Below are 21,387 nucleotides of genomic sequence, written 5' to 3'. Positions count from 1 at the left end.
ATCACTCTTGCAGAGGTAAATTCAGTTTCCAGCACCCATATCAAGGTGTTCACAGTTGCTTAGAACTCTAGCTGCAAGCTGGATTCTGCAGGTGTGCGCGCCCACACACACACACCCCTGCAGGTGTGTGCACACTCACACATAAGTAAATAACAAAATAAAGCTTTTTTAAAAATGACAGCTGCCTCCCAGCACTTTGTTTGGGGCATTTTACTGCATCAAAGGCTGTATATACTGAATCATCTTAGCGGACAAGGGATGGGCCTCTGAAGTGCGTATCCAGGACAAGGTTGTGGGGGATGAAGTGGGTCCTGCTAGTATTACATCATTCTGAATTCTGCTGTATTGTATGCTGTCCTGGCATAGGAAGTTTTGGTTTTTATTTGTTTCTTTTATTGGACTGAGGACTGAAGCTTGGGCCTCCTTGGATGCTAAATACCATGCCCCCCCCCCTTTTTTTTTACTTTTTGAGATAGGCTCTTAATATAGCTCAGGGTGGCCTTGAGCTCACTCTGTAGCCAAGCCAGACCTTGGATTTGCCACACTGCTGCTCCAACCTCACGAGTGACTGGGATTACAAATCTGCACCACTAGGTGCTGTAGGAAGTATTAAGAATGCGCTTTGCCTGGTGTTGGGGCAGAGTCGTGCATCCTTACAGGCCTCCCGCCAAACTGAAGATGAATAAACCAGTTTGTAAATCAGAGCGCAGGGGGCGGGAATCTCAGCTAGCACCCTTCAGCCTCCCTTCGCCCACCCAAAAGCGCGACAGGAATGCGGCAGGGCCTGGTTTTACAGCCCAGGTCACCGAGGCAGTCAATTCAGTGCAGAGCTGAAGTACTGCGCCACCTCACGGAGTTCTTATGAAAGAGTTAAAAGACAAAGTGCCACGCACGTCCTAAGTGGCTTCATTTCTACCTTGATCAAGGACCCGCCATCACGCGGCAAGATAAGAGAGAAGCGCTGGGAACCCGAAAAGTCTGCAAAGGGGTCGGGAGGCGGGAACCTGATTTGAGGAGGAGGGTACCAGGAGAGCAGCCAATCCCACGCTCCCCGGGAGGAAGAGGAGGAGCCAGGGCCCCAGGGCTCCCGCACTGCTCACTCCCGCGCGGCGCCGGCCCCGCAGTCTTCTCCTGGTTCAGCGTTCCCGCTCATAGACAACTCCCCTGGTGCAGACATGGCCTCGGGCGCCGCCTGCGCGCCGGTGAAGGTGAGATCACCCTACGAGCTGCAGATGGCCCTCCCTACCGGGTTCCCTCTCGCCCCTCCGCAGTGGCCGCGCCTCCCGGCTGTGTCCCCCCCCCCAACCCAAACACCCCTAGCCCCCCGCACGGCGGTGGAGAGGCGCAGGGGCACTCCATTGTCCCTCCCGACCCCCAGCCTTTATACTCATCTGCATCCCGGGCCCCACAGTGGTAGCCGGTGATCTGGTGGGGGGCGATGGGTGGGCTGCTCCCCGCTACCACCCTTCCTCAGTACCCCTCCCCTCTGGAGATTCTCCAGGCGGGAGCTGACACGTGGCCCGGCTGCGGCTCTTGTCCCTCCTGCCTTGCGGGATTTGCGCTTCCGCTCTCTTGACTCGTCCCACGTGGGAGAGCTGTACACTTGCTCTTTTGCACGCGTCTGGCTCTCCACCCCCGCTCCAAACTTAGATTTCTCTTCGCTTTGTTTTACTCCGGTAGCACAGAGCTGTGGGTACTCCAAGACTTTCCTAAATACTGAAAAGGAGTGCAGACCTCGTGTTAGGGCCGCTCCCCGCCCGGAGGCCTCTGTCTTTAAAACTGCTTTGCCACGGTGCGAGTTAGAGCTATTTCTGTAACCTCGGGCCCCCCAGAGAGCTTTACACAAGGGATTCTTGTATTCAGGGAACCGCTGGCCAGAAGAGAGTTCTGAGAGTTGCTGCGAGCCTCCCCTGGGTCTTTTAAATAAATCCCAATTGAAGAGTAGAGATTGGAAGTGGAACTGCAGAGAACAGGAAAACTGGTGGGAACGGCTGAGTCCTTTCTAGGCTGTTTATTATTAGCCAATAACTCAGCTAACTTGGTGACTTTAGGAATTTCTGGCCGGTGGCACAGGAAGTGCACTGGTTTCTCCAGGCTTCTCTTGGATTCCCCGCAGCGCTGTTGAATTCCCTTGGAAGAAGCAAATCTCTGCAGTTAGGATGCAGCCAACCTGGGCTTCATATACTGGGGCCTTGCAGGGCTTTGTGAACCACCCAGGAAGAGAGGAAGGCATCAGGATGCTGCGCTCAGACTTACTGGCCAACCTTTTTTTTCCTCTTTTTTGCCATTTTGAAAAAGATTGTGTACATTTATAGAAAGCTTCCTGACAGCAGGAACTAAGCAGAAAGGGTCTTGTGCAAGGTACAGTCTACCACATATTTATGAAGTGGGCATTTTAATGCAGTGGAGGCCGGGAAGGCTGGAATTCTGTCTGTATTGGGCATAGTTGAATTATTAAGAGTGGAGATAATTATTTCCAAAGGTGTCATAGGCTTTACACCTTTCCCTGAACTCCGTTATTAGGAGGGGCCAGATGTAATCATTTGACCTTGACTGAGGAAGGGGTTTCTTGGCATGTGAATCCAAGAAACTTCGCCGGGGTATATATTTTTTATTTTTGTTTTTCATCTCTGACCCACAATATGAGTAAAGCCAGAATGGCTGGTACTTCTCACACATGGAGCCCAGTCAGGGTAATACTCATATCTCAACAGAAGGAATTCGCTTTAATCTGGTTAGCATTCTGTCTGACACAGTTTCCCTGTAAAATGTATGTGGTACACTTAAGAGCAGAGAGAGCTATGTAAATATTGAATGATGTGTATTTTTTTTTAACTTGGCAAGCTTTTGAAATAAAACTTAAGAGACATAAATGGTGCTGGAAATTCCTGCTGATTGCTCTCCTTGAGACTGGAACAGGTGAGAATTCGTGATGCCTGCACCATATTCCACAAATAGCTCAAGCAGCATCTCATCTAGAAAACATGAGGTGCCCGCATCCAGAGCAAAATAACCTATTAAAAAAGCATAGCTTAAGGCCGGCGAGTGAGGTTCTCTGGGGTACTTGCTACCAAGTGTGAGAGCATGAGTTTGGATCCTCGGCACCCACAAGGGGGCAAGGTGAGAAGGCTGGTTGCTGAGGCCAGCGTCTATGGTCCTGGCACTAGAGAGGCAGACGTGGGTAGACTCTTGGAACTTGCAGACTGGCCGGCCCAGCCAAATTGATGAGATTCCCAATTCAGTGAGAATGCCTGCCTCACTGAAAGATGGATTACTATTAACTGCGCGAGACACGATGTCAACCTCTGGCCTCCGCACACACATACAAGTATGTGCACCTTCACCACACACATGCACAAACATGTGCATAACACCCCATGCAAACGATTTTCTCTGCATATCATCTGGTAATAGTGTTCTTACAGATGTGGACCTGAGGCCCTGAAAGGTCAAATGTCCACTGGCACAGTGCCTGCACCCGAATCTACTGCAGGTTCGGCCAGGAACTGGGACTCTGCAATCACTGGCCTGCCCCAGCAGGACTTTTATGACCCTCTGGATCCGCCTCCTGCTGCTGCCACCAAAGGTAGTTTTTAACTAAATCTCTTTCATTCTACTTACCAATAAGCTCAAGACTCAGAGGCTGGGATGAAAGCCTGCTGGCTCAGGGATGTTTTTTTTTTTTTTTTTTTTTTTTGGTTTTTCGAGACAGGGTTTCTCTGTAGCTTTGGAGCCTGTCCTGGAACTAGCTCTTGTAGACCAGGCTGGTCTCGAACTCACAGAGATCCGCCTGCCTCTGCCTCCCGAGTGCTGGGATTAAAGGCGTGCGCCACCACCGCCCGGCTTGGCTCAGGGATGTTGAAGAGCAACCAGCCCTTCCCTCTTTGCCAGTATCTCTGAAATAGTGTCCTTCAGCTCTGCCTCGAAGTCCCTCCCTACTACTTCCTGTGCACCTCTCCATCTTCCGGACTCCCTCTGACTTTCTGTCAGCTGGTTGCTGGCTCCTCTCCTATTTAATTAATGCAAAGGCAAACCCAGGGTTCACAGTGTGGTTGAATATCCCACAAGAAAACCTGGCCTAGATAACAAGAGACCTAAAATCTGACCTTCTCATCAAGTAGATGTGAGACAGTTCTCAGACTTGAAACATTGTCTCTGTTGCTTTACTGTGTGAGTGAAGAGGGCACTCTACCTTACGAAACAGAGCGCGTGGGCTGGGTGTCTACACAGGCCACCTCTGCAAAAACTGCTAAGCAGTCTCGCAAGTGCGGGTGTAGGAGGCACGTTTGTGCCTGGCTGGTGGCGTGCTGCCTGACTCATGGCGCCATTTCGTCTGTTATTGAGAAGCAACAGTTGGATTAGGTACAGCCGTAGGAGTATTCTCACATCAGTGTTGAGGGCCAAAAAAAAAAAAAAAAAAAAAAACGGGAGCTGAAGAGATCCAGCCTCCTATTCCAGTGCTACCCCCCTCTGTTAGCAGTGTTTTCTCTTAGAGCTGATCACACCTACCTTAAGAGTTGTTAAGTTTAAATACAAGAGCATGTCGCACACCCAGCTCAGTTTTTGTTTCATTATTGCCAGCCCTGGTGCCTTCCTTTGTAAAATGGAAATATTACCCTCGGTTTAGGAGATTAGAGCGTGTAGATGGAAAGCCTCTGGTTTTGTATGGACAGTATAATGTTCGGCACCTCGGTGAAACCTAGCTGTCTACTGGCAGAATCCTACCCACAAATACTTCATTGAAAACCTGCCAAGCCCTGAGAAGATGTATTTGAGTGAAACAATGTTTCTGAGTGTGTCTTGTACTGTGGCTGGGAGATGGATCGGATGGAGCTAGTAAGAGTCATGGAAGAGGGCCAAGTGTTTAAGCTCTGCTGCTACTATTGTTTGAGGAGATGAAGTGGTTGGAGGTGATTAAGTCATGATCATAGAGCTTCCCGGATGGCAGTAGCATCATTGTGAAAGGCATCAGGCCTTTAAGGCCACATGGTTCTGCCATAGAAGAGACCACCTGTGAACTAGAGAGCAGGTTCTCCCAGGCACTGAATTGGCCTCGGGGTCTGCAGATGGTGAGAAGGAAGTTTCTAAGGCTGATTATTATAATAGCAGCTTGAGCACATTGAAGACACGCCTGTAAGTTGAAATGGTGATGAGGAACCTGAGGTTGTGGTGGCTAGCCAGGGCTTGGGAAGGTCTGGGGAAGAACTCGGCATGGTGGCCTCGAAATAGATTCCCTGTGCTTGTGATTATGAGGATTCTCTGGGTGTGAACCTTCGGGATATAAACCATGATAAAGAATTTGGATTTACACTCACCTTTAAACCCAGCACCCCAAGGCTGAGGCCGGCACAGGCTGATCTCTAAGTTGGAAGTCAGCCTGGTCTGCATACTAAGTTCCTGCCCAACCGTGGTTGCGTATTCCAAAATAAAAGAAGAATTTAGATTCGACCCTAAATGCTGTGGAAGCCACTTAAGGACTCTGAAGAGAGCAGTAGCATCTGGTTTATATTTTTAAGTGGTTGCCTGGCTGCTCCGTACAAAATGGCCTGTACTGGACCAGGGACTACATCTGGCCACGAGCCATAGCCCTTGTGCTCCAGTCTCATCTGGCAGCCATAGAAGTAGCGAGGCTCTGCAGGCAGAGTGGAGGTGCAGTGTGGGGGGTATAGCAAGAGAGAGAAGGTGGCTTCTGTGTCTGACTTCCAGCCCCAAAGGTGCTGAGGGATCAAACAAAAGCAGGGAGGGTAATTTCGAGATTCTTCCCACTGACCTTTCTGGTCGGGGTTAAAGCATGGACTGTGAGGGGCCTCTTTAGTCTGGTGACAGGGTACCTGCTGGGGACATCCAGGTTCGGGGAGTGTAGGAAATAATGGAGACAGTCTTAATGGTTCCTGCATGTGTGCATGCCCCGTGAAGCCACTCTGGACAATAGCTGCCATTGTGTAGGAAGACATCAGGGGAACATTGTCCAGCTTCAGCCCTGTGCTGGTGGAGTGCTTGACTGTAACTGTACAGAAGGCAAAGCAGATCTTTGGCATCCAGAGAGTGGGGGGCTGGGGGGGGGGGAGTGGAGAGCTTCTTCCGTGATCTGTAATGCCTCTGGCTAGTTTCCACTCTGGGAGATTAGGAAATAATGTAATCACATTAGAATGATAGAGAATGTGTCCCCACTGGAGGTTGCCAGTGGGCTTCAGACTAAGGGAGAAGGGAAGTCACAGTGTCCTAGGTTGGAAGGTGGCCCTTAAACCTCTCCTTTGAGCTGTCCCGAGCATGGGTGTCACAATTCTTCTGTCGGATTACCCTAAGCTCTGCAGCACACAGAATACATCCTCACCCCCTCCCCACAAAGTGCCAATGCCGTCACTGTGGCAACCATCACATGCCCTTCAGATGTCCCCAGGAAAGCTATTTCATAATTCATATTGGTTAAAGATGCCTGGGAGACTGCCTGCAAGGAAAAGCAGGGAACTAGGGAACCTGAGTTGCCTTGAGGAAGCTACTTCTGGTATGCTTTGCTGGTCTTGGTAGAGTAGGGAGCAGGAATCGTTAGGATGTAGTAGTGCATTTGACTTCCATACTGGTTCCATAAGGTAATTAAAAACCTGGCCCACATAGGAAGAGTTGAGAAAGCAGACTAGTAAGTATTTGAATGTGATGGTCCCCAGATCCTTAGCTGTGTTTTTTTTTTAATTATGTATGCAATATTCTGTCTGTGTGTATGCTTGCAGGCCAGAAGAGGGCACCAGACCCTATTACAGATGGTTGTGAGCCACCATGTGGTTGCTGGGATTTGAACTCAGGACCTTTGGAAGAGCAGGCAATGCTCTTAACCTCTGAGCCATCTCTCCAGCCCCCTTATCTGTGGTTTTAACTGTATTCTAATCTGTACCTCAGTAGTTTTCTCTTTTTGTTCCCCCTTTGTTTTTCTTTTTTCTTTTTTTTTTTTTTTGTTGTTGTTTTTTGTTTTGTTTTGTTTCGAGACACGGTTTCTCTGTAGCTTTGGAGCCTGTCCTGGAACTAGCTCTTGTAGACCAGGCTGGTCTCAAACTCACAGAGATCCACCTGCCTCTGCCTCCCGAGTGCTGGGATCAAAGGTGTGCGCCACCACTGCACGGCAACCTCGGTGGTTTTTAAGCCATGCAGTGCATCTGCTTCATCTGACATCTTGTCAGAAATGCAGAGTCCTGGGCCTTTGTCTAGTCCTGCTGAACTGTAAATGTGCGGCCTAGCAATCTGGTGCTAACTAGCCCAGGAGATTAGACGTTCCCTGGCTGACAGCACTGACATCAGGGAACTTTGGAAAGCGTGGAGGTGGTTCCTTCACATTGTGTTCCTTCTCTGTAGCTGCAAGGAGAGTTAGTTCGAGCTGAGTGCCTTCGAATGACAATGTGTTGTTCTCCTAGTTCTAGGGGCCACAAGTCCATAATGAGTCTTAGATCAAGACGTCCGTAGGGCTGGCTCTTCTTGCAGGATCTCAGGTAGGAAGAACTCATTGGCTCTGTAGCTTCTAGAGACACTCTCATCCTTGTCTACTAGACCTGCAGTCACAATCTCCTCATCACGTGACCTTCCGCTTGACTTCCTGTTACTAGAACCCTCTGCCGTCCATTTAGGACCCATCCGGATAGTCCAGGGTCGTCTCCCCTCTCATCTTGATTTATTTACATGGAATAATGTTTATAGGTTCTGAGGGCTGAGGTGTAAGTATGGAGGGGGGGAGGGAACTTATAGTTTGGATCCTAAATGTCTCTTTAGAAGCCTCATGATAAAGGTTATAGCCTGTTATGCTGTTGAGATGGAGCGCATAGGAGATCAACCTCGTTCTGGAAGTTAAGTCATGGAAGGCACGCTACTACCGCGAGCCTTGGAGCTACAGACCTTCCCATTTTGCTTCCTTGCTGCCGTGGTTTGAGCAGCTCCACTCTGTCCCCTGCACCTAAACACTCCACCTCACCACGGGGCCAGCTGACCACAGACTAAAACTGGGAGCCAAAGTAAACCTTTCCTCAAGGTTGGGTTTTCTCACATGTTTGTCTCCCACTGACAGAAAGCCGGCCAAGTAGCGAAGAGGTCATTTTAAAGCCGGCCGTCCTCAGCTAGCTCACATTTTAGAAGTTTGTGTTTTAAGAAGTGCCACACACTAGAAACAACCCACAAGCTTTGAATACAGTGTATGGCTTGCCTATTGGTCAGATCCTCTGCAGTTTGGGACCTGACTTTGGACATTTGGGACTGCTGATAACCATCAGCTGAGAGCCGAGGAGGAACTTAGGCCATGTCCTGCCCTGGTTCCACAAGCAAAGGAGAGCTGGAGTGAGAACAGTGAGTTTTGAGGAAAATGCTCCTCAGAAACTAAGAGTTGATTTCAGGGAGAAGTGTATGTCGTCAGGGTGTCTAGAGGCTTGTGACATTAAAGCCAAGGCTGTTGTGATCGTCCAGGCCATCCTTGCTTCTCTGCCTCTTAATACCAGGATTAGGTTACTAGGATGGCCTCAACGGAGCTCGGCAGGCTGGAAAGCCTGACCAATGGACACTACCTCAGTACCAAGTACTGGAGGCTACTTGTCACGGAGAATATGCCAAGAGGGTTGTTCTCCCCTTCCCCTCCCCCACCCCCCCCCCCCCCCTGTGGAAACCCTCCTTGGATTTTGGATGGCCACATTTTCCACTTATTTTGACATTAAAAAAAAAAAATCCTTAAAGAAAATATAAGATATTTGAGCTAAGCTGAGCTGTGTCCTAGGAACATGGGTTCAAGTTGCCCCAAAGAAAATGGATAAATGGTTTTGTGAAGTTTATTTCATTATAGAATGAATCAAGGCATTTTTGGAATCCTTTGGTGGGAGCTCAGATTCACCTGCTCACAGCAGAGCGGGAAGTCTCTCAGATTCTCTCTGACGTTTTTAGCTTCGAACTGGTAGAACATAGTGGTCTGCTAAATGAATAGATTCCAGAAGGCCTCTCCTGCTGGTGCTAGGGTCGGGTAAGACACAGGTGAGCAAGAGAACCAAAGGTGTGGGCTGAAATTTAACTCCGAGCTGGGCAGTGGTGGCGCACGCCTTTAATCCCAGCACTCCGGAGGCAGAGGCAGTAGGATCTCTGTGAGTTCGAGGCCAACCTGGGCTACAAGAGCTAGTTCCGGGACAGTCTCCAAATGCTACAGAAGAAACCCTGTCTCAAAAAAAAAAAAGAAGAAGAAGATGAAATTTAACTCCGGATTTGCAAATATTCCAGCCCTTTACAGCTGTGTGATGTTTTGATTTATGTTTTGATTGCATTCCGCCGATAAAGTTGGTTTTGAGTCAGAGGGCAGAGCTAGCCACTAGCTGGCCAAATTAACCATAGAGGTTTTGGAGTACTGAAGAAGTAATAAGGCAGGGCTTAGAGGGATCTGGGCCCTTTTTGAGGAGGGCACAGAAGAGGTTGGAGGTCACTGGTAGCTTCTCCACAGCTGCTTTGATCATTCAGGCTCTTACCCCAGTACCTGATACCCTCTACAGTCCAGAAGTTCTAGTCATTCCATCAGCACTGTAGAGTCTTTAAACTAGGAATGGCCTCTTTTTTCTGAGCACTCTAGTTCCCAGGCCTCTCATGGTCTTCCTTCTGGGTGTATCTGTGACAATTCTTCTTGTAAGTACACAGTGGTTTTTGTTTGTCTGTTGTTTTGTTTGATTTAGATTTCCCCTCTCTCCAAATACAGTCACACCAAAGCACTGAGCGTCACAACATCTGCATATAAATTTGGACTGGGGCACAGTTTGGCCCAGAGGTAGAGCACCCATGACGTGATCGCTTTGGTTCGTTTTGCAGGTTTTGTAGAGACCTTCCAGGCTGAGACATTTGACCTCTTTGTCCCCATGAATCTGGACTTCCTGGGTTCTATGGGATCCTACAAGACCACACACATAGCCGGCTTGGCGCAGTGGTGAAGGCTTCAGTCAGCAGCACCTGCCTTATTTGTTGGTGGTAACCAGAGCTGCAGGACTGAAATCCCAGATGAGGGATTGTGCCAGATCCCTCCCTGGCTGTCTTTCCTTGTCTTGAGCTTGACATCTCAAAAGCCACCCATCTTCCTGGCATGAGCTCCTCTCAGCTGCTCTGTCTTTGGTGTTCCAGAGTGCCTCAGGGGACATTTGAGGCAGGGCATCCAGGGCTCAGGCAGACGACTCCAAGACCAAGTGAAGTGGTTGATTGTTAGGTGCCTGAGAAAGCACATAGGGAAGGGAATGGCAGGCACCCTTCCAATTTGCGACAGATTGGGTAGGAAACATCTCCAGTTTCATGTGCAGAGAAAGTAGCTGTACGGTGTGAAAAGCAGGCACCTTCTGCTTGCTGGAAGCAGGCTTTCTTTTTGAGATGACTGTGGTGGAATATTGGGGAGAATGAGGAGCACTGTATCCCTGTTTCAGAACCTTGTTTCGTGTGGTGAAGGCTTCCTGGGGGTAGAGTTGACCCATCAGTTCTAACTCCGCCCTTCAGCCCATTCCCTAAGCATTCTAGAGTTGCCTGCACTTGGGACCTGGCAGGGTCTTGCTGCTTCCTGGGTGTGGATGGCGCTGACAACGGGCTCCTTAGATCAGTGCTTCTCAACCTGTGGGTCATGACCCCTGGGGTTGCATATCAGATATTTTTATTAAGATTCAGAGTAGTAGCAAAACTACAGTTAGGAAGTAGCAAGGGAGTAATTTTATGGTTGAGGGCCACCACAACATGAGGAACTGTGTTAAGGGTCACAGCATTAGGAAGGCTGAGAATCACCACCTTAGATGCTCGGCTGGCTATCCAGAGGCTCTGTGTGGTGTGTTTTATAGTGTGCTCTGTCACCTTGGGCCAAAGCTTGACTTGTGTTATAGAGACAGTGGCTTTTTCTGTAGACTGAGCTCCTGGAAAAACCCAGAGGATATTGGGAGTTAGCACACAGTGCTTACTTTGGAAAACAATGGAGCTTCTCTTCCATCAGTTGTAAAGTGGGACTAATACCATGGGGCCTGTCTAAAAGAGTGGCTGTGGAAACCAGAGGCCCGGGAAACACTCTGCCCTAACCTGTGTTGTACTTGGGAGTGTCATCAAGGTGAACTTTGCCTGTACAGCCAGCAGGTGGTGACATTGGCCACATATTGGCCCCCGCAGGCCTCTGCCCTCCAGGTACTCATCACGGTCGTATTCAATTGCCACTCTGGTTCCCTGTAAGGTGTAGGTTTCCATGAACAGTGTGAGCCAGCAGAATGACTGGGCTTGTCTGTCGACTGCTGTAGCTTCTTGGTCATTTGCTTTCGTTCAAATACTATCCTGGCAGAGGGCTGAGTTGCCAGCTACCTAGTGCAAGGACATGCAGCTGGGTGGGTTTGGACTGCAGTTCAGGCTGGTCACTAAAGGCAGATGAGTTTCAGGAGGCAGCCTGTTCCGGTCGCTGCTTTCCTGCCGTGCTAGCCTGGCTTCATGCTGAGGGTGACTTCACAACAAAATGAGATCTGTTTTACCTTCAAGCCTGAAGGTTCAGTGTTGCCTCAGAATCTGAGATGCTGTGGCCCAGATAACATCTTGAAAGAACGGAGCAAAGTAGCCCTAAGTAAACGGTCTGAAAGTTTTTATTTGTTTAATTTTGGGTTTCGTTTCGTGTTGTGTAGCTCAGGCTGGCCACAAACACCCTGTACAGCTGAAGACAACCTTAAACTTCGGGTCCTCCTGCCTTCCAGCCTCCTTTATGTGTCAAATAGCTAAATTCCTGAAGAGTCGGGTGGTGGTCATTTCATATGCTGCTCTTTCTCTTGCCCACTGTGAGGACATGGGCTGGACAGTCTGCCTGGCCCAGCTTTTTAAAGATAAAGTGGGGAGGCCACACCAGCAGAAGTGCTAGGGTTTTGTAAGCATAATGGTTTGTGTGGGTGTGTGTGCGTGTGTGTGTTGAACTGAAGAATTTAAGTAACTTAAGTGTATTGAACAAATAAATGTTGATTTGAAATACCAATGGATCAGTTAAATTTTTTTTTTACCTATAGTGTTACAGTTGATGTGATAGACAAAACCTGTTGTAATTTCACTAATGTACCACAAGGTGGCACCAATGTCAACTGTCTTGGCTACCAGGAAGTGAAAGTCGGCCTGCTATTTATTCTATAGCAAAATCTCACAAATTCTTTATTTTGGAACTTTCTTTTCTGGAGTTAGAAGGTTCTATTTTACTTTGTAGAAATTTGACTCGGTGACAATGTGCTTACACCTTTTCATCTTATGAGGTGCTGTGATTGTTTTCCATAAGGTTTCTCCTTAAGCCCCACATTTTACCCAGACATTGACCTGTTTAAATTCTAGTTCCTATAGGGGGCCCACACAGGGAAAACTTCCTAATGATAATGTTTAGGTCTTTTTTAAAAAAATATTGGTGTGTTTATTATGTATGCAGTATTGTGCCTCTTCACCAGAAGAGGGCACCAGATCTCATTATAGTTGGTTGTGAGCCACCATGCTTAGAAATGAACTCAGGAACTCGGGAAGAGCAGCCAGTGCTCTTAACCTCTGAGTCATCTCTCCGGCCCCATGTTGCTTAATTTTTAATGTGAAGACTTTATTGTTTGTCTTTGTATTTGTTCCTGTTTGCTTCCTAGACTTCAAATTAGATCAACTCAGATTTTTTATATTTCTCTTTTATGTGCATTGGTGTTTTGCCTGCACATGTGTCTGTATACCACATATGTCCTCAGAGGTCAAAAGAAGGTGTCAGATCTCCAGTTCCCGGAACTGGAGATGGTTGTGAGCCGCCACGTGGTTGCTGGGAACCCTCTTAATTGCTCTGCCATCTCTCCAGCCCTAGATCAATTCTTAATTAACTTTCTTTCTCTACTTTTCCAAGACCATGGGTTTCTAGATAATCAGGAAACTGAAATAAAATGCTTGACCTTAAAAATTATAACTGCTTTTGAATCACATCTGAATTAGGCAGTGTGTAAGCTACTGTCTGCTGTATATGTGTGCACATGAACAGCCGTCTGACTTAGTAACGAGACACACCAGCGAGGGCTTGTCATGCCGCTCATCTCTTGCCTGCATTTCCTCCCAGTTCTGCGACCGTGGTGGCGCAGAAAAAAACTTGTTTTGTATCATGGTGGAGTGAAAAGGAACCATTACCAAATAAACAGACCTAAGTTTTTGTATCATGCTTCCTTTACACCATAATATGGATGGGGTAGAGAAACAACCTTGGTCAGAAAGATCTTTCTACAAACACGTTTGGGCTTGATTTCTAATTCTAAAAGCAACTTTATCGGTAATTCAGTTGGGAGTAAACACAGCGCGGTTGAGAATAGAGGCCTAAGTCTAGCTATTTCTCAAATCTAGAAGACCATCAGGTTTTGTTGTTTTGCTTGAGGTTTTCTGTTTTGATTCTTTATTTCTCTTTAATAGAGGGCTTTTAAATGTTTACTGTTCATCAATCTTTTTTCAAGACAGGGTTTCTCTGTAGCTTTGGAGCCTGTCCTGGAACTAGCACTTGTAGACCAGGCTGGCCTCGAACTCACAGAGATCCACCTACCTCTGCTGGGATTAAAGGCGTGCGCCACCACCACCCGGCTTCGTCAGTCATTGTTAAAGTCATTTGGGCTTTGATAAGAGTGGAAAAGGGCCTGTAAATATAGATAAATATATTTCCTTAAAATGAAGCAGATATACCAACCTACTTTCTTCTCTTTTCTCCCTTAGATTGGAATAATTGGTGGAACAGGCTTGGATGATCCAGAAATTTTAGAAGGAAGGACTGAAAAATATGTGGATACTCCTTTTGGCAAGGTTAGTGTCCAGCTGACCGAGTGTTGGCTTTGGCATGGCGGGGTTCCCTTGCTGAGGTGTCCAGAAGGGTGCCCAACGCTGCTGTTTTGATGACATGGCTTTTGCACACACAGGGGCAGCATCTCAGGTTTGCATTGCTAGAAGTCAAGATGCTCATTTTAAATTCAAATACGTGTCTAATTTAGAGCCCAGGTCACACCATGGTGACTTAGCACGGGCTGGTGGCTGGTAGCATAAGGACTCTTTATGAAGTGACATTTTTCTGACCCAAATGAGTCCTGGGATCAGGGACACATGTTAGGATTGGGAAGACATGGATTCTAGGGAAGGCTGCTTATTTTTCGACCCGGGCTGGGTGAGTTATCTACATTCCTAACCCCACATTGCTTCTTCCAAACACTGGCTGGCATTTGTCCCTCTGAGAAGAACTTGCATCCCTGCCCAACCCTGCTTTTCAGCTAAGTTCTTAGCCTGACCTGGGGTTTTCCAAAACCTTTCCCATCTCCCCCTTAGCCTCGGGCTTCCTTACTAATGCTCACTCTGGGGTTTTCCCTGTGGCCATCTTGAAGCCTGGTTACCATAAACAGGTGGTTCCATCACTCAGCTCTTGTGCCCCGCAGCTCTCTCCTTTCAGCTTTTGACTCATAACATTTCTGAAACCTTCCAAATAAATGCCCCTGACATGTGTCAGTTTGATCAATCCCCCATCAGAGGGTCTCGGAACACTTGCCACCGCATCCCTGCGGAGTCCATGCTAGCAGAGAGCTCGGTCACTACTTCTGGGTGATAATGGTGATGAGTAAATCCTAAACTCCTTCCCTAAACTGTATCTTCAAATGCTAGATTTCCACCAGTTTGTTGTGGTTTAACGAACTGATTGTACATGTTTTAAAAATACTAAACTGTGACTGTTTATTTTTTATTGCACGAAGCCATCCGACGCCTTAATTTTGGGGAAGATAAAGAACGTTGATTGTGTACTTCTTGCAAGGTAAAGTATTTTAAGTGGTGTTGTTGTTGTTTAATATTACTACCACAGGAGAATTTAAATTTAAAGTCCAGAAATAGGTACTGATGTAAGTATGAGATAGGTGTCCGTAGAGTCAGAACATAGAAGTCCCTTTATTTACTGAGATGACTCTGAGCCAAGCTTGGATTATAAATATTTAGGAGATCAAGGATCTCTTTTCCTCACTTGCGTGTGGAAAATGGATCAGTTGTCTGACACTGAAGCTCCATTATTTCCTTTGTTAATTTTCTTTCTTCCAATTATCAGATAAATCAGATGTTTTGTTCATGACGAAGCCTTGTCCAATAGCAGTTACGTTTTTCAGGGAGGAGGTCTCAGTCCCTGAACTAACCCGAATTACCTCTTGTGCTTATACCTCTTGTGCTTATACCCTTGTTCCCTAAACAGGGTTAGTGGCGTCAGCTGCTGCACAGAAAGCAGCATAGTTAGAAAGTCCCCTGATTACACGTGACCACCACTGCAGTTAATGCAACAGCAAGCAGGTTCTCCTGCCAGCAAGGAGCTACCTAGTCACAGGAGGGACTTCTAGAAGCCATATATGGTCTAGTGTTGGGGAACAAGTCTCAGGCTGACCCATATGAGATATGTGGAATATATAGGACATGAAATACGGACCTAACAAAGCTTTGTCCACCACAGACATGTGGAAAGTGGATTCTTGGGAGCCAGCAAAACTAAAACGTAGTTTTAAGCAGTCCTTTTTACAAGTCTCTTTCCTTGGCCTGTAGTCATTGCTAGAGAAATGCCTGGTATTTTGTTTGGTTAGTTGGTTGGTTGGTTTTTGTTTTTTTCAAGCTTGGGGGAAAAAAAACAATTGTTTAAATTACACAGATGTTTAATTTCTTCTGGAAAACCTGCTGAGAGCTTTAGAGGCCAGTCCCAGGAAAATGCATGCATCTCTGGGTAGTAAGGGCTTCTGCGCTCTTAGAGGCTGTCTGTGAATGGTCACAGTTTGCTATCAAGAGAAGACATCACAGATTCTTTTTAAACACAAACAGGATGATAGTGAGGTCGCACTTAACAGCTCTGAGGAGCAGGTAGATCCTTCATTAGGTTTTACTAATGAGGGGGAAATCCGAGCTCTGAGTGGGTTGGGTATCTTCAGAGGAGGTATCTAAGAGAGCTTTGAACTCAAACGGCCACACTCCAAAGCCCAAAGTTTTTACTTCAATGCTTGGAGATATTACCACAAAATAAGGCTGTGAGAAATTGCTGCCAGCGCATTTCTGTTTTATCGGAGGTCAATAAATGAACTCTCGACAAAGGCACTTTGTGTTAGAGCACCGCATGTCCTAGTTTCCCAGGGGGCCCAGATAGTTGTACGCTTCTCTGTGAAATACTGCGCATAAGAACATAAGAAAGCCATGTAACCAATGTGATTTTTAAAATTAATTTTAGAAATGGAACACTTTACAGCTTTTGACTGGAGTTCCCCCCACGGGTGTGGATACACAGGTTCAAGCTTATGTGTTTCAAATGCATAAATAATTTTAACCAAATGTATATGTTTTTCCAATGGAGTGAACTCCTTATATGATGGGTGCTACTGAGGAAGTCACACAAGGACTTCATCCGAGATGGGCACCCATTAGATATAGACAGTTACAGTAAACATGAGTGGGGTAGTTAGGTATGGCGTAGATGTAGTGACTAAGGTAGATGCTTTTTGACATTGGAGCTAAGATCGGAAGAAGTCAAGGGCTTGAAGGCCAGGGAGGAAGGACTAAATAGAAAATGGTTTCCTGCAGCTCTGGAAGCTAGATCTCAAGGATTTGGTTCCCCTGGGAGTTGTGGAAGATCTCATAGCCCCTTTTGATGTGTTTAGTAATAATTCTTCATGGGGCTTGTCATAGGTGTGATGCGCATAGCATCTTAATGAAATGGCATTTAACCTGTAAACACAATGAAAAAGTAATGCCTATTTGATGTGTAGCTATTAAAAAAAGATGTCAGATTATTATGTTTGGAAAACTAATGCACTAACTTTAAGGAAATTGAAAGTTGAGATAGTCTTAACAGAAGAAATACTTTATGTTACACTATAACTCTGAGTACATCTTTAATTGAGAAACATGTTTAAAACATTTTTGCATAAACATAATCTAGAGAAAGTCTTAAAAAAAGTTTGAGTAAAATAATGGTTCCCTTCTCTCCACCTTCCCTTTTTTTGTTGGTTTTTTTGTTTTGTTGTTTTTCCAGAAAGGGTTTCCCTGTGCATTTCTGGCTGGCCTGGAACTCAGAAATATCTACCTTCTACCTCTAAAGGCATGACTCCCTAGAACTAGGATTAAAGGTGTAGGCCACCACCACCTGTATTTGTTTCTGCATTGATCTTGTGTAGCCCAGGTAGCCTTGTACTCAAGATCTATCTGCTGCTGCTGTCTCCCAAATCCTGGGTTTAAAGGTGTGTGCCACCACTGCTTGACCTCTAGTGGCTTAGCTTTTCCCTTCTGATCTTTAGGCAAGCTTTATTTGTTAAAACATAAAAGAAAAACTATATAGTAAATACAATAACTATATAGAATATATGTTGGCAATACATCTAATCCATTTGCACTTAACAAATCCAGAGAAAGTATTCAATATCTATCCTATCTTTGGTGAGTCCAAAGTCTTGTACCTAATTTACTTTCTATAATAACTTGGTTTCTACATCTGGTAAACAAGGAAAATGATAACTATCTAGTCTTCTATTCCCTCAGAGAGCCAAGAAAAAAAATATTAGCTGAGTAAGCAGGAAGTGTGAGCAAGCTACTTCCAAAAAAATGTGAGTAATGACAGAAACAGCTAGCTGCCTGGACCCAAAGTTCCTCTACAGCATTAGGGCGTCCATCTTCGGCCTACAGGCCTAGCATATCTGACAGACTTTTCTGTGAAACAGGATATTCTGAAGGGCTGTCCTACCTTGTCTTGACAATGTTTGGCAGTCACTTTCTTTTGTGTCCTGCTTGTTCAATTAGGACAGCATACTGTAAGCAATTGAGACAAGGGCATTTTCTTACCCAGTGACTTACTTTTGCCACAAAAGAAAGTAAACTCTAAAGGGAGTATCTTTGTCCTTGAAAACATACCTTATGTGATTACAAGTTCGATTGTACTAGGTGATTAACTACAAACCTATATTTCCTTATTATCTTGAACAGTTGATAATACTCATTTTCAAGGACTAGAAATTGTGCATTATATCGTTAAATGAGTTATAAACTAGTAGTTCCTTTTTTAAAAGTAGATTCAACAATCTACATTTTTATCTTAATCTACCCTTTTATCCAGTCATATCTATATCCCCCTTTTTTCTTTTCAAAACCAGAGCTTTGAATCTAATTTCCTTTGTTTAGCTTTTTTTCTGACCATTACCCCAATAATAACTTTTAACTAGCCTCCCTAAACAATGACAAATACCTATAATCCATTGAATGACCAAAAACTACCTACCCCACCTCTTCGGAGTATGTGGGCATCGTGTTCTTAAATTTACTTCCTACTGTCTGGAGACAATGATATCTTTAGGGGATCCTGAAAAGAAAAATGTGGGTTAATTATCAAGTCCTGGGAGAGGTAGCTGTATTATTTTTTGTCCGGTCTTTGCATGATGGGAAAATGTAGGGTGTGTCTCAAGTCCTGGCTAGAGTAGTCTGTTAAGCTGGATCATCAGCTAGCCACCTCAAATTATTCTGAGCAGTTTGTAGTCCAAAGGTATTTCTTAGGTGGTACTTTTCAGCTTAGAGGTGTTATCGTAGTCAAAGAGGAGTCATCGTGGGGCCCCATCCTCCTTATGGAGATTTCAGAGGTAGTTTAGATAAAGGTGTGTGCCACCACCACCCCCCAGTTCGCTTTTCTATAGCTATTCTTAAAACCCTTTTGTCTACTATTGTTACAGTGCATACAGTGCTCCAGTTGGTGTCCCCAAGTCTTGTTCCCCATTTCTCTTTTCTGTTATTGGCTAAGAAATGACCCTGCCATGTTCGGTAGAAAAGCCATGGCTTCTGGACCTGTGGTTTATGCTGCCATGCTTCTAGAAAGCTGTGCTTTCTCTTCCTGTCTTTAGGAGCTCTCTGTAGCATTCCCAAGTGTCAGTGGGACCAAAGGTTTTCCCATTAAAAAACTGACATTATATTCAATTGAAAAAATCAATTCATTGTTCATTGAAAAATCAATCAAAGTAAATTTTTCTTAAAAAAAAAAAAATACAAAGAACCCTGTCTCTAAGTACACACCACATCCTGTAGTCCAGGTTGGGGTCAGATCTACAATTCAAGAACTTTGACTCAGGGCTGGGCCATGGTGCATACCTTTAACCCCAGTACTCAGGAGACAGAGGCAGGCAGATCTGCTAAGTTTGAGGCCAGCCTGGTCTGCAGAAGTTCCAGGATAGCCAGTGTTACACAGAATCCCTGTCTCAAAAACAAACAAACAACAACAACAAAAAGAACTTTGATACCGTTCAGCCTATAGCACTAGCCATGAAAGAGCTGGTCTGCTGTCCAAAGGCAGCAGGAGCTCCTAGGTTGAACAGTTTTCATAGTTTACTCGCGTAGACTGAAGGGGTGGGCGGGGTCTCTGTTTCCTTATGACTGTAAAGATGCCCTGTCCTGATGGCTGATGTCCTTTTGCCATCTCCTTCCTAGACATGGGAGACAGCATACCATCATGCCCTCGAAAGTCAACTACCAGGCCAACATCTGGGCTTTGAAGGAAGAGGGTTGTACACATGTCATAGTGACCACAGCTTGCGGGTCCTTGAGAGAGGAGATCCAGCCTGGTGACATGGTCATCATCGATCAGTTCATTGACAGGTAAGGGGTAAGTGGCCTTGTAGTTCTCCATTTCCAGCTGTGAGGGATGATGTGGGGCGAGCAGGATGTAGAATCGCTGTGAGCTTTCCATTGTAGGCTTGTATTTTTTTAACTGAACTAACAAATAGTAATTATGAACATAGTTGATATATATGGGCATTGCATGGTGATTTATATGTACTTGTTCACCTATCACCTCACAGATCAGTTTGGATGCAAACATTGATTTTCAGTATATAATAGATACACCACATCACCAAGCCATCAGAAGATCTCAGAAACTTACTCTTTCTGCTTAACCGAAATTTGATATCCTTTGGCCAGTTGTCTCCCAAGCTTCTGGTAAATGCACTTCTTCCTCTTCTGGGTCTGTGGTTTAGATTGCACTGTGAGGTCGTGCATTGTCTTGCTTATTTTGCCGCACAAAACTCCTCCAGGGTCACTCATTTTGCTGCAAATGTTCATTGTCTTCTTTATGTTGGCAGTTGTCAGTTACGTCACATTTTCTAGATCTGTGGATAGGCATCAGGGTAGGTTCTGTGACTTGGCTATAGCCAGTAGTCAAAATTAGGTGTGTTAGAGTCTCTGTAATATACTGATGGAGACACTTCAGGTGTACGCCCAAGGCATGGTAGGTCTTGCTGCTGTCCCTTTCTTTGAGGAACCTCCAGGCTGATTTTCTTCTTGGCTGGACTAATACAGTCTCACCAACAGCTAGCGAGGGCTTATTGTGTTCCTTCTGTGTTGCTACCAACCTTGTCGCCTGTTTCCTTGAAGAGAGCCATTCTGATTAAGGTAAAATGGAATCTCGCCATGCTTTTGATTGACGTTTCCCTAATGGCTTAAGATGTTGAACATGTGTTTATTAGTTGTTTCTACTTCAGAGAAGTCTCCAAGCAGTTCGCTTCACCATTTATGGATTGGATTGTTTATTATTTTGATTTTTTTTTTTTTTTTTTAGTTCTTTATATATTTTAAGTTTCAATTCCTTCCATGGTCCCTGATTGTCGAAAAGTATGTTCCATCTCTGTATATATTGTTTCTGTGTTTTCTCTTCTTGGTTTCTAATATTTTTCCCCATTATGAGCCGATCCAGATACAAAGAATTAGTTCACTTTCTTGGTACTTGGGGAACAGTTGCTCTGTGGTTTGAAATGTGGTTCTTGGGGTGACTATTCCGTGAAGAATTCCTCAGCTCTTGGGTCAGATGTCCTGCAGTTCCCTATAAAGTCTGTTTGATCTCTAGCATAATTAATCCTGAAGTTTCTTTGTAGATTATTTTTTTCGGGGTCCAGGGCCTGGACGATGGCTGCTGATGAAACCGTTCACCCCGTCTGCTGTTTGTGTATCTGGATTGGTCTGTTGTTTATGTCGGGTGTTTGTGCTATGAGGTTGGCTGCACCTACACTCAATGCTTACCTATTGACAGTCGTCCAAGCTTTCTTCTTGGCTTGTGTCCTTCCTTCGTCAGCATGTGGTGAGCTTCTGGTAGACATTTCATCCTCTGTCTCCATGTCTACATCATAGACTTCGTGTGAGTTCCTGCCACCGTCTTTCTGTGTCTAGCTTATTTTACATATCACAGACCTCCTCCGGGGTCATTCATTTTTGTCACAGTGATTTGTCTTTGTCATCTATTTCGTGTTTATTGCCTGTTGGCAAAGGCATGCTTGTTCGAGTTCTTCATGAGCGGTCCTCCGCAGTGTTGAGTGTCTAGTTTGAGTCACATACACGCCTTTGCTTTAATATCATTGACATGGAATTTTTTTTGACCCTGAC

General features: G+C 45.6%; 1 protein-coding gene across 1 annotated transcript in view; it reads left to right on the top strand.

Annotated features, from left to right (window-relative positions):
• The first annotated feature begins 1,051 nt into the window (after positions 1-1,051).
• The window catches only part of LOC119816920 (methylthioadenosine phosphorylase), a 40,400-nt gene continuing 20,064 nt past the window's right edge, over positions 1,052-21,387 (top strand). The window contains exons 1-4 of the mRNA XM_038333994.2: positions 1,052-1,208; positions 13,696-13,782; positions 14,715-14,773; positions 19,441-19,608. Coding sequence (XP_038189922.1) covers positions 1,176-1,208; positions 13,696-13,782; positions 14,715-14,773; positions 19,441-19,608 — 347 coding nt within the window. The 5' untranslated portion in view covers positions 1,052-1,175. The remainder of the gene's footprint in view (positions 1,209-13,695; positions 13,783-14,714; positions 14,774-19,440; positions 19,609-21,387) is intronic.

Source organism: Arvicola amphibius, chromosome 6 (genome assembly GCF_903992535.2).
Source record: "Arvicola amphibius chromosome 6, mArvAmp1.2, whole genome shotgun sequence".
Classification (NCBI taxonomy): Eukaryota; Metazoa; Chordata; class Mammalia; order Rodentia; family Cricetidae; genus Arvicola; species Arvicola amphibius.
Note: the sequence above shows the minus strand (reverse complement) of the source record. Positions and strands in the feature narration are given on the sequence as shown.